Genomic DNA, 13,550 nt, shown 5'->3' with positions numbered 1-13,550 from the left:
GGCTAACGGGTATATCCTCACGCGTAAATACTATTATAATATATACGCTACTTACATACAAAGTATGGTTTAATGACCGCGAGCTGCAGAGTTTTGAAAAATTCAAGATAATTTCGCGTCATTAATTTAAAAATCCTAATTACCTACTACAACAATTACATACTTACGCGATATACGGTTTCCGGGAGTATTATTATGTCGTAATAATTATTGTAATAAGGTCCTTCGAAAACCGCAAAACATTAAATAATAAAAAAAAAAAATCGTATACCTACTTTGTTATTCATAAATAGATTGTTTTTTTTTTTTATATAATTCTTTACCGATAATATAATATTATAATCGTTAGTTATGCACTTTTTATTCGAGTATATTCATCATAGACTCGATTCGTGAGGTTCGAGTGTGCACACCACTATAGTTTTGAAATGAGCACACTCATATGTTTCTGCCATTTATGTTTAGTATATATTATTTTAGTTCTTATCATCATCAAATGTGTGCCCCTAGTATCATATATTCCCGCAATATTGAGACGTATATATAATATATGCATAAATCTAAAATAATTATTGAAAAATTGATTAATTTAACGTGCATGCACGATGCATTTGTTCACGTATATAATAAACATTATTATATTGTATTTACCTCAAAACGACCTTGCACTTACTTGACTGATTTTATTCCATTATTATCATATACCTACTTGTTATTATGTATTGTGTAAACAACTACGTGTGCGTATTGTTTTGTATAGAGTATTGTATATTATTATATATTATACTATACCTACCTATTTCGGAGGACGATACACATTTTAGTTTAATGCTGTATATATAGTATATTTAAGAGGAGTATATATTATATAGAGTTCAATTGTGTCAGCCCGTTTTAATCATTAACTAATTACTACCGACCATTGTTTAGTAGAAAAAAAAATGACAGACTTAGCTATAGGTAGGTCTATATGTATATACCTATATATGGCATTTTCAACGAGTACACCAAAATACCGAATGGAGGCCATCCGATGGAATAAAACGTAAAATAATATAATAGCTGGCGTCAAACAAAACCATAGTATAAACGACGACAAAGACTATTGAGAGTATTTTAAAGCGCACAAAAAAAATCGATTTTTTAAAACTTAAACCTCGAAGAAAACAATATTAGTTATACGGCTGCGGCACTTTTGTAACTGTAATAATATGATATAATAATATATCGATATCGATATCGTATAATATAGTCCTGCATCGTACTCCGCGGAGCAGGTCTTTTGCAGTAAACATTTCCGTCAATTTTCAAAACGTTTCCATATAGTCGTCTCTTGTGTATCGAAAATAATATATTATGTAATAATAGACAATTTCGATGTTTAAATAATAATGACATTTTTTCGATGATTCAAGCATGATGATATTGTAAAATTATACCTACCTCTATATTGTCAGCCTCCCCCAGCACTTTTTAATCATTATTACCTACATTATAGAGCGAATTCGAAAATGTTAGGTGTTTATGCGTATATAATATACTAGCAGGTGTAACAGATACAACTGACTTTTGGAATACATTTTTTTCTAATTAATATTTTTTATTTATTTATTTATTATATTTTGTTCATTTAATGGCCCTAGCACTATATGTTCAATACATTTTTTAGTACAGAAATTTAAAAAAAATTGATTTAATAAAAAAATGTTTCAATAAATTCAAAATAGCCTATTTGTGAATCTAATTATAAGAACAATTTTTATGGTAAAAAGATTTATCTAAGTCAAGTAGATTATTTTTTAAAGAATATGGTCTTTAAGAATTTGCTTACATGAGTATATTTTATAAATTATTTACTTATCATAATATAATATTATCATTTTTTTCATACTTTAAATTGGCATAATTTTTTATTTATTTTTTGGTCAGGTATTTCTATTGCACCCTGTATATATGACGGGCTTCCCTAGAGTGATGTTATTTAAACAACAATGTGCAATACTAATACAAAAAAAAAAACATTGTCGACGTTTCTGCATGATGTATATATAACGTATATATTATACCTAATTGTTTAGAGAACGGCTATATTATAAAATAATTATGCACGCAATCGCATTGTTATAATACATATTATATTCAGCGTATATAATATTATTTTATGCCAAAACGACTCGACGATAATTAACTCGAGAAACCAAACATAATCGTGATATTATATGTTAACTGTAACTGCAATTTATAATTCGTATAACATTTCGCTAGGTACCTATATATTATATACAGTAATATAATAATTGTTATTTAATTAATTATTACGATGTGTATACGTAGGTAAGAGGTACCTATAGTGCAATGGTTGCAGATTTTTCTCAAAACAAAATATTATACGTCTGCTGCAGAACCATGCAGTGATATTAGCACGTGAAAAATGAACAGACGAGACACGAGAAGTATATAACCTACATACAGTGCCAAACAGTATGTATATGTATATGTGGACATAGAGCTAGTTGAACGATATTGCAGGACGGATAAACAAACGGCTGGTTAAAATATGACGACCAATTTTTTTTGACTTTATCACAAAACTACGCGAAAACTAGGTATATACATATAGATATATAATAACCGTGTGTTCACCAATTTAGGGAACACTGAATTTCTCGGCCGGATTATGTTGGAATAGATCGAATTTTTTTTACAAGCTAATGGTATATAAATACACATTTTCAGATTAATTTCAAATTTTTAACCCTCTCGGTACGCGCATGCGCAACACAACTTATTTTTTTTAATAGCATCAACCAATATTTTTGATTCAAAATTCGGATAGACTGATTGTTTTTAAGTAATTTTGACCAACTAACCATGACTAAAGCCAAAATGGACTGAATGAGAGCCATTCAAATTTTGATAAATAATACATTTTTACAATATTCATCATTATAAAATGCATAAAACCATTTAGAATTATTTATTATTGGTTACTTTTTGAATATTTTTACATTTTTTTTTCTTTTTTTTTTATACGTGTTTTAAATAAGATTAATATAATACGGATATAAAATTGATTGCAACTGTAGGTATACGTACAATTATTCAAAAAGTAACCAATCATAAATAATTATAAATCATTTTATGCATTTTATAAAATTCAGTCTAACCGTATTTGGTATCAAAAATACCGGTTGCTATTAAAAAAAAAAATAAGTTCCATTGCACATGCTCGCACCCAGCGGGTTAAAAATTTGTATTTACATATCATTAGCTTGTAAAAAAAAATTCAATTTCTTCCAACATAATCCGGCCGAAAAATTCAGTTTTCCCTAAGATTGGTGAACACTCGGTATATATATTATTACCATGTGGTCGCACATAAATGATTCGTTGGGTGCAAACTAATAGCGAACTAATTACAAAATACTTAATAAATAAAGCGGCATGTGTCGTTCCAAGGTTATGGTATGTCAACAGACCTAAATACTAGACAAAATATACAATAAATTATGTTTTAATCTTGAAGAAACATTGTAAATACCTGCAGCCCAGGTAAATAAATTTTAGTATTACTATCAGAACGACAAATCCGCAGTTATGATGCGAAACATAAATACCACGAATAATAATAATAATATACTAAATAACAAATGTTTCGTTTGCACGACATAGTCAACCACACTATAGCCCAATGCACATATATAATATAGTGTACCACGTACAATTCAACAACTAATATATTCTAACAGTCAAGAGCTAATCCGACGCAGTACCTATATGGCGTATTTAGAGTTTGTATCGTGAACCTTAATCTCAAAATCATCACGTTCCACTCGAAATTTGGAATGTTTACAATGTTTACATAATAATTCAGTTGTAAATTAGGCATCTGACGATTAATTTTAAATTTCAAACTATAAATTGATTATAATTTGTAAGTCATAACAATTTTAATGATTTTATTTACAAATGACAAGTACCTAATTATTATATGTACCTATGTATCTTGAATTGTGCAGAAATATTTTCGTTTCTATTAGAGATTTTATCGAAAAGGGATTTATCGTATGTGTCTAAATCTAATATCCGCAAAACATCAACGATTTCTGGTTATGATTTTTAAATTTATAATATTGGCTCTCTTATTATTTTGTTATGTGACGAAATCAAGAGTCTTACATAACTAAAATGTCCAATAAAAAATGGCCTTTCTTCAAAACTAAATACAGGGTGGGGCGGCAAAAAAGAGCGATTTCCGTATGTAACTGCAGTGTAGGGCAATCGCCCATTTTGCTGTCCCGCCATGTATAATCTGTTGATTATAATTATTATATCACAAGACGGTCTACAGTAGACAAATAAATCTCTCGTACGTCGCATCTAAATTTAAATAAAAGCGCTTTGTGCTTTATTTTCAAAGAAATAACGAACTGTGACTGCAGATTGACAACATTTCAAAAATGTAGTTATCGTGATTTTCTATGCGTACGTTTTGCCTTGTCAATAGAAACACAAAATACGCGTGCAGGCGTATGATGTGTCAAACCAGTAAAAGCCGCATGATCAATACGATAAATTTATAACTTACTGTCTTAAAATTGAAGTGCAAAAACTTGACGAAAAATCCAATAAATTATATACACTCGGGCTGCAGTCTGTATGATGTATATTATATTATATGCATATAATCCCGGCTGATGGAAATACCTACCTGGATACGTCATAATCGTATAATACAGTCAACATGGACGAATTACGATGATAATGATATGATATAACTGCAACGTAAAAACAATTTAAGTGTTGTATTATAATGTTTTTTGCAAAAAAAAAAAAAATACGATATTTTACGGTGTATGGGTACAATATAATAATGTATAGTATTTTATTCACTACGATTATTGTCAATTATATGCATTTATATGAATTACGTATATTATGTATAAACGTAAATAATTATTGATATATGAAAAAATTGTTGTGGAGGAAAAAGGCAAACTATAAATTAATATATACGTATATATGCGTATAATATATGATGATGCGTACACGGGTGCAACCGCCGGGAACTTACCGTATATAGAAGACAAAACATTAATAGGGACATAATAAATCGAAATTAGCGAATACAATGACCCGGCGCGCAAGTTTGGTGAACTCGTTGGCAAAAATTATGTATAGTGTGTTGGCGGCGACGACGTATACCGTTCATCTGAAGGTCAAGAAGTAGCGTTTCGTGAACTCGTAATATTTTTCCATCTTGCACGCATCGTGAGGCGGCTAAATATCCGGATGAGATCGTAACCGGAACCGCGGTGTATTTTAATATGTTATGCACTGCACGCTGTATACAATACCTGCCTATATGTATATAAGTCACGGCGGCGACAGTATTATCTGATCGTATTCAATTCGTATGTATATATTATATAGGTGCACGATAGTAATAGGGCGTATATATATATATGGTGTGTGTGAGCGATTTCGATTCGCAGGATAACATGTATTGTACATTTATATATACTCATTGGCCAATGGTGGGGAAGTGGCAAGACGGGGCACTTGCCCCTCTCTGGAAAATGTATATAAACTTATATTTTAACAAATATTAGCATGATGTTGACAAAATTAAATTAAATTTTTAAATTTCATAGGATATTCAAATAGGTTTTCGAGCGTTCATCGTGAAAAAGTGAACTCGAACATAAGTTACATCCAAGATGTGATTAATATTTTTGGAATGAACCAATAAGAAATTTGCAGTTTTTATTTGCCGATATACCGAATTTTATACGTTTGATTATATATTTTTTTTTCTTCTTCGGTAAACTCAGCCACAATTACCATCCCGACATACATCCTTGTCTCCAATTTTCTCTATCCGATGTCTGTATCCTCCAGTCTACACCTCCTCCTAACGATTTCACATCATTCTTCACTACGACCTCCCATCTCAGACGCGGTCTTTATTCCCAATAGGGTTTTCTTCTAATACTACGCGTTTGAGTGGGTTTGGCTACGCCAAGCATGCCCAGCCCGTATATAAATGTTTTGTTATTCATTGTTTCGAGTACACTGTGTTTATGGAAGAGCGTTTCTAATTCATCGTTATTGTTCTTATTCTCCAGTCACCACTATTAGAATATCCTTTGCTAGTCCAAAAAATCTTTCGCAGTATTTTTCTTTCCAGAATTAAGAGTTTTTCTTTCATCACTTTTCCTTATCGCCCATGTATCAGCTTCATAAGTAACTACAGGTCGTATAGATTTAATGTATAATTGTATTTTTTAAATCCTTCGAAAGTGAACTCGATCCCATATCGTAATTTCGCAAGACCATAGAGGCATTTATTCCCTGGCTGAATTCTTGCCCCTATTTTGATTTCGATTTCATTTCTTTCTGAAAGTACGAGTATAGATCCGTTTTTATATTTTTTGAATATTAGGTTAGGTTAGGTTAGATACCTGTACTTATTAAAATGTATCTTAATTACTATACACCATAAAAATATTAATTTTATAAATAGGTATAATAGCATATTTATATTTATAATATGTTGAAATTACATTTAACATCTTTATTTAACTAAAAATTTGAGAATTTTCTTATTTTGCCTCCCCTCCCCTGAAAAGTTACAAATGGGCGACCACCCATGTCTATATGATACACACGCGTGCATAATAATAATTATATCATATTCGGTTTTGCGATGGTCAAAAAGACGAAAAACCGACTGCGTCCACGCTTTTATAAACCTATAATAGTATATTTGAACGTGCGGTGTACATGATATTATTATACGGTGTGATCCATTTAACTGCGGCCTAAGACAAAATATTTTAGTTCCGTGCGAGTGAATAATAATATACCAATAACGCTAGTACTGCCCGTGCTCCGTGCTCACAAAAATATGAATAATATGATTTCGATGCCATCGTCATTGGCGTATATTATTACTAAATGGTTGATTGTGAAATCATTTTAAACTGGCTATTGCGACACACTTTGTATGATAAAAATACGTGTAATGCGCAGATCAGTTTGAAACAAGACGAGTGACGTTTTTTTTTTTTTTTTGCTACCTCAACGTCGAACAGAAGAAATTCTCTGAGCTGCAACCGTTGAGACTTTGTCGCCGTCATTAACGTTTTACATAATGAATTCTCTTTCAATCGATGTAGACATCAGTCCGAATATAAAATCAATATTACTTTATTATGCGTTCAATGTATACATTGTTGTTGTTGTTCGAATATGCAAAATAGATAAAAGAGTGGCTAGCGATGCGCGATCTTTTGAAGTGTTGTAATCATAAAAAAGGTACGCGTATACCTCTATATTATATGCTTTAAACTTTAATCTTTGATTCGACGTCCAAATTTGACGATCCAATATTTTCGATGTTTAAGTCATTGACGAAGAATATTATCAACTTACAACGTACATTTTTATCGATTTATGCGATATGGGTTTTATAAGAAGTTGGAAATTTGTTTTTTTTTATTTATTTTTTTTTAAGTGGCTTTGCAATATTGGTCCACCATCATGTATAGCTGACTAGATAGGTATATTTAATAAATTCCGAACATTTCACGTTCTTCGTAAGGATTTACAAGAAAAACGGTAAATAAATAATAACTCCACGTCATTTTTCGGCTAACGGTCTTCGGACAGTTTGTGCATGCGTCGTATCAAAATGGACAAAAAAAAAACAATACCATTAAAAACGGTTTTTGAAAAAAAAAATAGGAACTGTATACGCAGTGTACTCGCCCACCACGCGCATTCTGGTCATACATGATTGCGCCCACAATTTCTTTTGCGTTGCTAATGTGACTGAAAAAAAAAACATTATTGACGACAATGCCAAAAACAACTACACGCTATACACTATAGGTACACAATAACATAATAATAATAATAATAATAATATGTGTACCGACGCCATAATTATTATACCTCGAGTGCATTCTTTGGTTTTGGCCGTAATGAAATTCTTTGAGCCGCAAAACAAAATGTGTACGTACATAACAACGGCGAAACCCTGAAGTATTGCTGTCGGCGACGGCGGCGACGAAAAAAATTGTCAATAAAAAACTTATAAATCCTCGTGCAATGGTGAGCATTGCAGCAGTGATTAGTGGTTCCTACGAGAACCTACATATACGCGTATCTATGGTATTTAATAAATCACGTGTACTTGTACTCAAATAAACCAAACACGATGTGAATAATAACTATTATAGGCATAATCATAATAATATGGTGGTTAAAAATAATAACTTGCCTAATATCTACTCTACTTGTGAGTTAAATAATTTTCAATTATTTTTACCTTGAAAATCAAGACGAAATCGTGTTATCATTATGTTTGGGTAGGTTAATATAGGTACCTATATATATAATTTTATCACGGTTAACCACATCAATTATATTGCATTTATCGAGACGATCATCATCGCGTCCATCGATCGGTATAATACAATTATAATGCATTATTATGATTTACAAGTTATTCATAAAAACATTAAAACACGGATGTTTTTTTTTAATGTGGAAAAAATTAAGATTCAATTAATTTATTCCAAAGGTCGATGATTACTATTAGATATAGGTGCTGTGTGTAATGACGCGCACCGAAATAGTGAAACGTTCGGAATCGTAATTTCTTTTTTAATTATTTATCTGACGGTTTGGTTTTAATTTTTGAAAAGATACCTACCTAGAAAATATCCAATTTATCGGTACCTGAATGATGTGTGTGAAATCGAATTATACGTATTATTAATTTTCCGTCATCGAAACAATAATAGTATAGGAGTACTGATCGTGTAGTTATATATCTACCTACTCCTATATACATAGTATATGTTATGTGTGTATTTTTATTTTGAAAGCATCAATCATATGAGAAAAAAAATGTTATTATTTTGAGCCATATACGCTCAGCTAGCCAGAATTATCCCAAATGAGTGCGTATGATTCATTTGTGTTGCTCTCGTATAGAGATTTCTAGCCCAAGGCGTGTGCAGTGTGACGAGTGAAGTGTAAAACCTAATAATTCTCAAATAGTTATTATATACAGTCGCAGCAGCTAGCTAATGTGTTCGGTATTTTTTCGATTTTTCAGACAAACGATGTCCTTGCAGATGCTGGTGACGGAAGACACGCCTCCCGACATGTTGTCTGGGGCAATGGATCTGAACGTGATTCTGCCTAACGGTTCCGTGATCAAGATGAGCGTCGAGAGAAGGTCAGTATCCATTGAGATTATCCGGCGTGCCTATGCCTATAATAATAATAATATACTGTTATAATAATAATAATAATAATCTGACCATGTGTATATCGATATTGTTATTATTGTTGTATTCGGAGATTAACAATGTTTTCGAACTTACCGTCTGCCGCGCGCGTATTCGTTTGAACATTTTTCGTTACGCGAATATCCATAATATTTTTTTTAATGCGGTGTGTATTGTTCTTTACAACGGTCAACTGCAGTATTGATATTATTGAGAGTTGATCTTTCGATTTTTCGCCGTAACTGCAGTTATGATTATATTGTTTTTTTTTTTTTTATCTGGGCTTAAGATTTAATCATTTATTTAGTAATATTATCGTACGACTATTATAATATTATATTGATTTCGTGTGTTGAAAAGATTGTCAATTATTGTGGTATTACGTTGATCGAGTTGATTGAACAATTTATCATGCGATTCATGCTTCACATACTAATATACCGGCTAAAGCCATTCTAAAAATCTATAACAATATGATTTACATTTCCGTTAAAAATGTGTTCACGTTCGATTCCAAGGCTTATATATCATCACAGCTAAATGAGAATAAATCACGCGGAAATAAGAAAAGAAAAATAATAATGATTTATATGAATCGTGAACCGAATCCGTTATAATATTTTATTTTCTATATCAAATCTATTTCATTTTTTTGACAAAATATTATATAGAAATGTTCTGCTGAAGTCTCACACCTTCGTACCTACAAAGAAATGTTTCAATTATGTTTACTGGTACGATGTATTATAATATGCATAATAATCTTGACTTATAGGTACGACTTTGCTAAACTCATCTCATAAATATAATATCGGGTTTTAATTATATCCAATATAGATTTTTTGTTTTCAACGATTATTGATTACAACGCATTTTTTCTCCTCGTAAAAAGTTGTAAATGTTTATACAAGGCAATCAAACATTAATTATGAAGTAGGCAAATATGCTATAACTGGCAATGTATGCTGCCATTAAAAATAATAAATACCTCGCCAATCAGTTATAGCCTATTATATATTGCTCTATTGCTTATCCTTTGACGCGCGTTGGCCAATAAAATGAGATTGCAATATTTTTTTTTCTCTTGCGTGCACACGGAATGACACCTTATCATACAAAATTATGCTTAGTAAAGTCATGCGAATCGTCCCATAATAATATTACTTAAACTATATATTCAATGACAGTTTCAATGAAAGCGCATTTTTTAGAAAACAATTTATTGTGTCCGAACTTAATCTGTGGCGTGTGTCAACGAAACACCCGTAATCCATTTACTGGGTATTTTGAGAAAGAAGTAGTTTAGAGTTTAGACTATACATATTTCATTTTGTATGTTTTATTGTTTACGAAGTAAATATTTATAATCGTATAGGTAGTTGGAACAATCGGAATATGTACGAACGATATTTTACTCAATGTATTAGAAAATACGAGTAAATAGGTAGTTAATAATTATTTTAATTCTAACGTTTAGGTTAGGTGAATCGAAATATTTTATTCCAACTATTTTTATACGTCAGAAAATGTTATCATTTTTACTGGTGCTTTAGTAACGTATTTTCAGTATTTACCTATCATCCTTTCCGTATTTTTCGAAATCTACCGCGAACGTTCCTCGTATACATCATTTATACTGGATGTACGATTTCGTAACGAATAATAAATATTTTATTCCGTTCATTTTTTTTTTCCAAAAAATTTAAACAAAACAACATCTACGGGTTTCTCTGGGAATACGAATCCAACCCTTTTGTACATCAAACTCTTCTATACGCCATTGTTGAACTTTCGAATGTCTAAAAACACACACTGTGTGTGTCTTATTTTTTCTGTTGTACCGTTTTGCTTAAAGTTTAAATAAATAATTTGTTTAGGAAATAACATAATAGTAGTAGTACGAACTAGGTTTACTAGCTAAGAAAACAAAATAATACATATTATAATGGATGTGTACGAATAAGTATCTATACTCTTGAATCCAAAATATTGTTTTTGCTGAATTATATTAGTTTTTATACGCTTACGTTATCCTAAGATATATATAATTTATGTTTTTAATGATGGCGCTTATTACAGTATAAAATCATTAGTTATTTTAAAACAAACGTCATCTATAAAATAATGCTCTATCCAAACAATAATTACTCAGAGTGTAAATACCAACCATCATTAATATATATATATATATATAGATAAATTAATAATTGTTTTTTAGTCATCTAATAATTGATTTGAATTAGTAGAATTTCCTGAGGTCATATTATTGATTTTTTTAGGACTAAATAACATTTAAACATTCATTTATTTTCTAAACAATCGTATTGAAAACCGTATAATGATAATATGATGACTATAGTTGCCCCTAATTAATGAAAAATAAATTATCAATTAATATACTATACTGTTTCTGAGTTAAAATATTTTGTGTTACATGTATATATTTCGACCTGAGGTTTTGAATATTTTATAATCTTAATAAGGACATCTAAAGCTGTAATAACATTCATTGTATATTTAGTTTGAAAAAAATAACATAATTTAGCACAACTTTATTAGTTTGCGCGTTAATTTGCATTTATAATATTAATCTTTGAACTTGCGATTATTCTATCTTAGAAATTGTTTTTGAACTCTATATGCTTTATTTTTTTTTCCTAAACATAATTTAATGCATCAATGCAATACCATACTTAACCTTGTAAAACCATTTTAAATATCGCAAAAAGTCGGATAATAATATGCACCATATTAACAAAATATCAAATACCTATACGTGTATAATTTTGTCATAAACTCAGGTTTCCAATTTGCTTTTTTTTAATGTTAACTTACCTATGCTATAGCAATCAGCAAATTAATAAAATTAATCATCGTGAAAATATTTACTGTTAGTGATGATGATGATGCGCGATCGGCCGTGTATAATTTCAACTCGAATTTCAGTGTGGCATTCGTCAATTTTTGTACCCGTGGTCTGAGCAACGTAAACCAATATAAGACGCAACAATGATTATACCTCCTCCAATAAACAATAATATATTTTATTGTTATGAAATCTGAAATCGATTTTTTGATCATACAGCAATGATGATAGACGTCGGATTATCAATAGGACAATATAATATCTTATAATATCCGTCGAATCTTATCTGTATATAGCGTATTGTATGATCGACACGCGCACGCGCGTCCTAAAATAATCACACATGGAAAGTGCAGCGTTAGACAAAGAGACAAAACGACAGGAGCAAAAAAAAAAAAAAAATAAAACCAAACTCGGAAGCTCGACGACGGTAACATACCACGACCTACAGGCGGATTTGCCTACAACGAAGACTACACGGTAATCGATTATTGTGGCCATTGTCATGGCAAAAATGCTTGCCTGCCACCTCCGTAGGAGACTGCAGGAGAGTGTGTCACTGTCGGCTGTGATCGTATATAAATAAAATATAGGTACCTCACGCCCATTAACTATATATGTCCCATATATTATTATACGACACACCGTGCGGATATGTGTTACGCAGCAGATTTCTTTGCAGTGCATATTATATTATTGTATAATAATAGAACTGTTGTTGTGCACATGGTCGAGATCTATTGTTTCGGATCATTGGGTTTGCGGCGTCGGGAAACGGTCGTCGTGTTTATTATTATTGTTTTTGTTAGCACCTATATATTTGTTATGGGTATAGTCCGGAGCGAACCAAAAAAAAAAAAAATCACGATTTGATTTACAAAAATAATTAGACGTTGTTTTTGCTTTTGTTTTTAGCACGCCGATGATGGATTTGCTTGTGCAGATCACTACTGCCCACAAACTATCGCCCGGCAGTCACGCGTTGCACGCCATCGGCGACCGCGGGGTCTTGCCGTATAAGCCCAGCACTCCTATCGGTAAGTATACTATATATATATATACATATATACCACATTCACATATTGTATACAGAGTGTAAAAGAAAGAACTGATCGAAAAAAATTATGCTAATTAAACGTATGACAAAAACTATATATAGATATTTATAGAAAAAAAAAACTAAGAAAGTTGAAAAATTAAAATGTCAGTAAACAGCTCAAAACAAATCTAAATATTTTGAAAATTTTATCAAATATAGAAAATGCCTATATAAACATTCAGTGAAAATTTCAAGTATCTGCGGTCATTTGTTTTAGACTTTTAGAGTTACAACAAAATAAGAAAATCACTAAAAAATGTGAAATCCAGTGAAAATCCAA

The 13,550-nt window shown here is 31.0% G+C and overlaps 1 protein-coding gene across 4 annotated transcripts in view; it reads left to right on the top strand.

Annotated features, from left to right (window-relative positions):
- LOC107166366 (uncharacterized) overlaps positions 1–13,550 on the top strand; it is a 102,947-nt gene that overhangs the window by 78,697 nt on the left and 10,700 nt on the right. For all 4 annotated transcript variants that reach the window (XM_089228654.1, XM_089228657.1, XM_089228656.1 and 1 more), the window contains 2 exons: positions 9,131–9,253; positions 13,087–13,208. In XM_089228654.1, the coding sequence (XP_089084780.1) occupies positions 9,131–9,253; positions 13,087–13,208 (245 nt within the window). The remainder of the gene's footprint in view (positions 1–9,130; positions 9,254–13,086; positions 13,209–13,550) is intronic.

This window comes from Diuraphis noxia, unplaced genomic scaffold, assembly GCF_037042655.1.
Source record: "Diuraphis noxia isolate RWA-SAM2 unplaced genomic scaffold, SU_Dnox_SAM2 contig0005, whole genome shotgun sequence".
NCBI classification, from domain to species: Eukaryota; Metazoa; Arthropoda; class Insecta; order Hemiptera; family Aphididae; genus Diuraphis; species Diuraphis noxia.
This window is presented reverse-complemented; position numbering and strand designations above follow the sequence as displayed.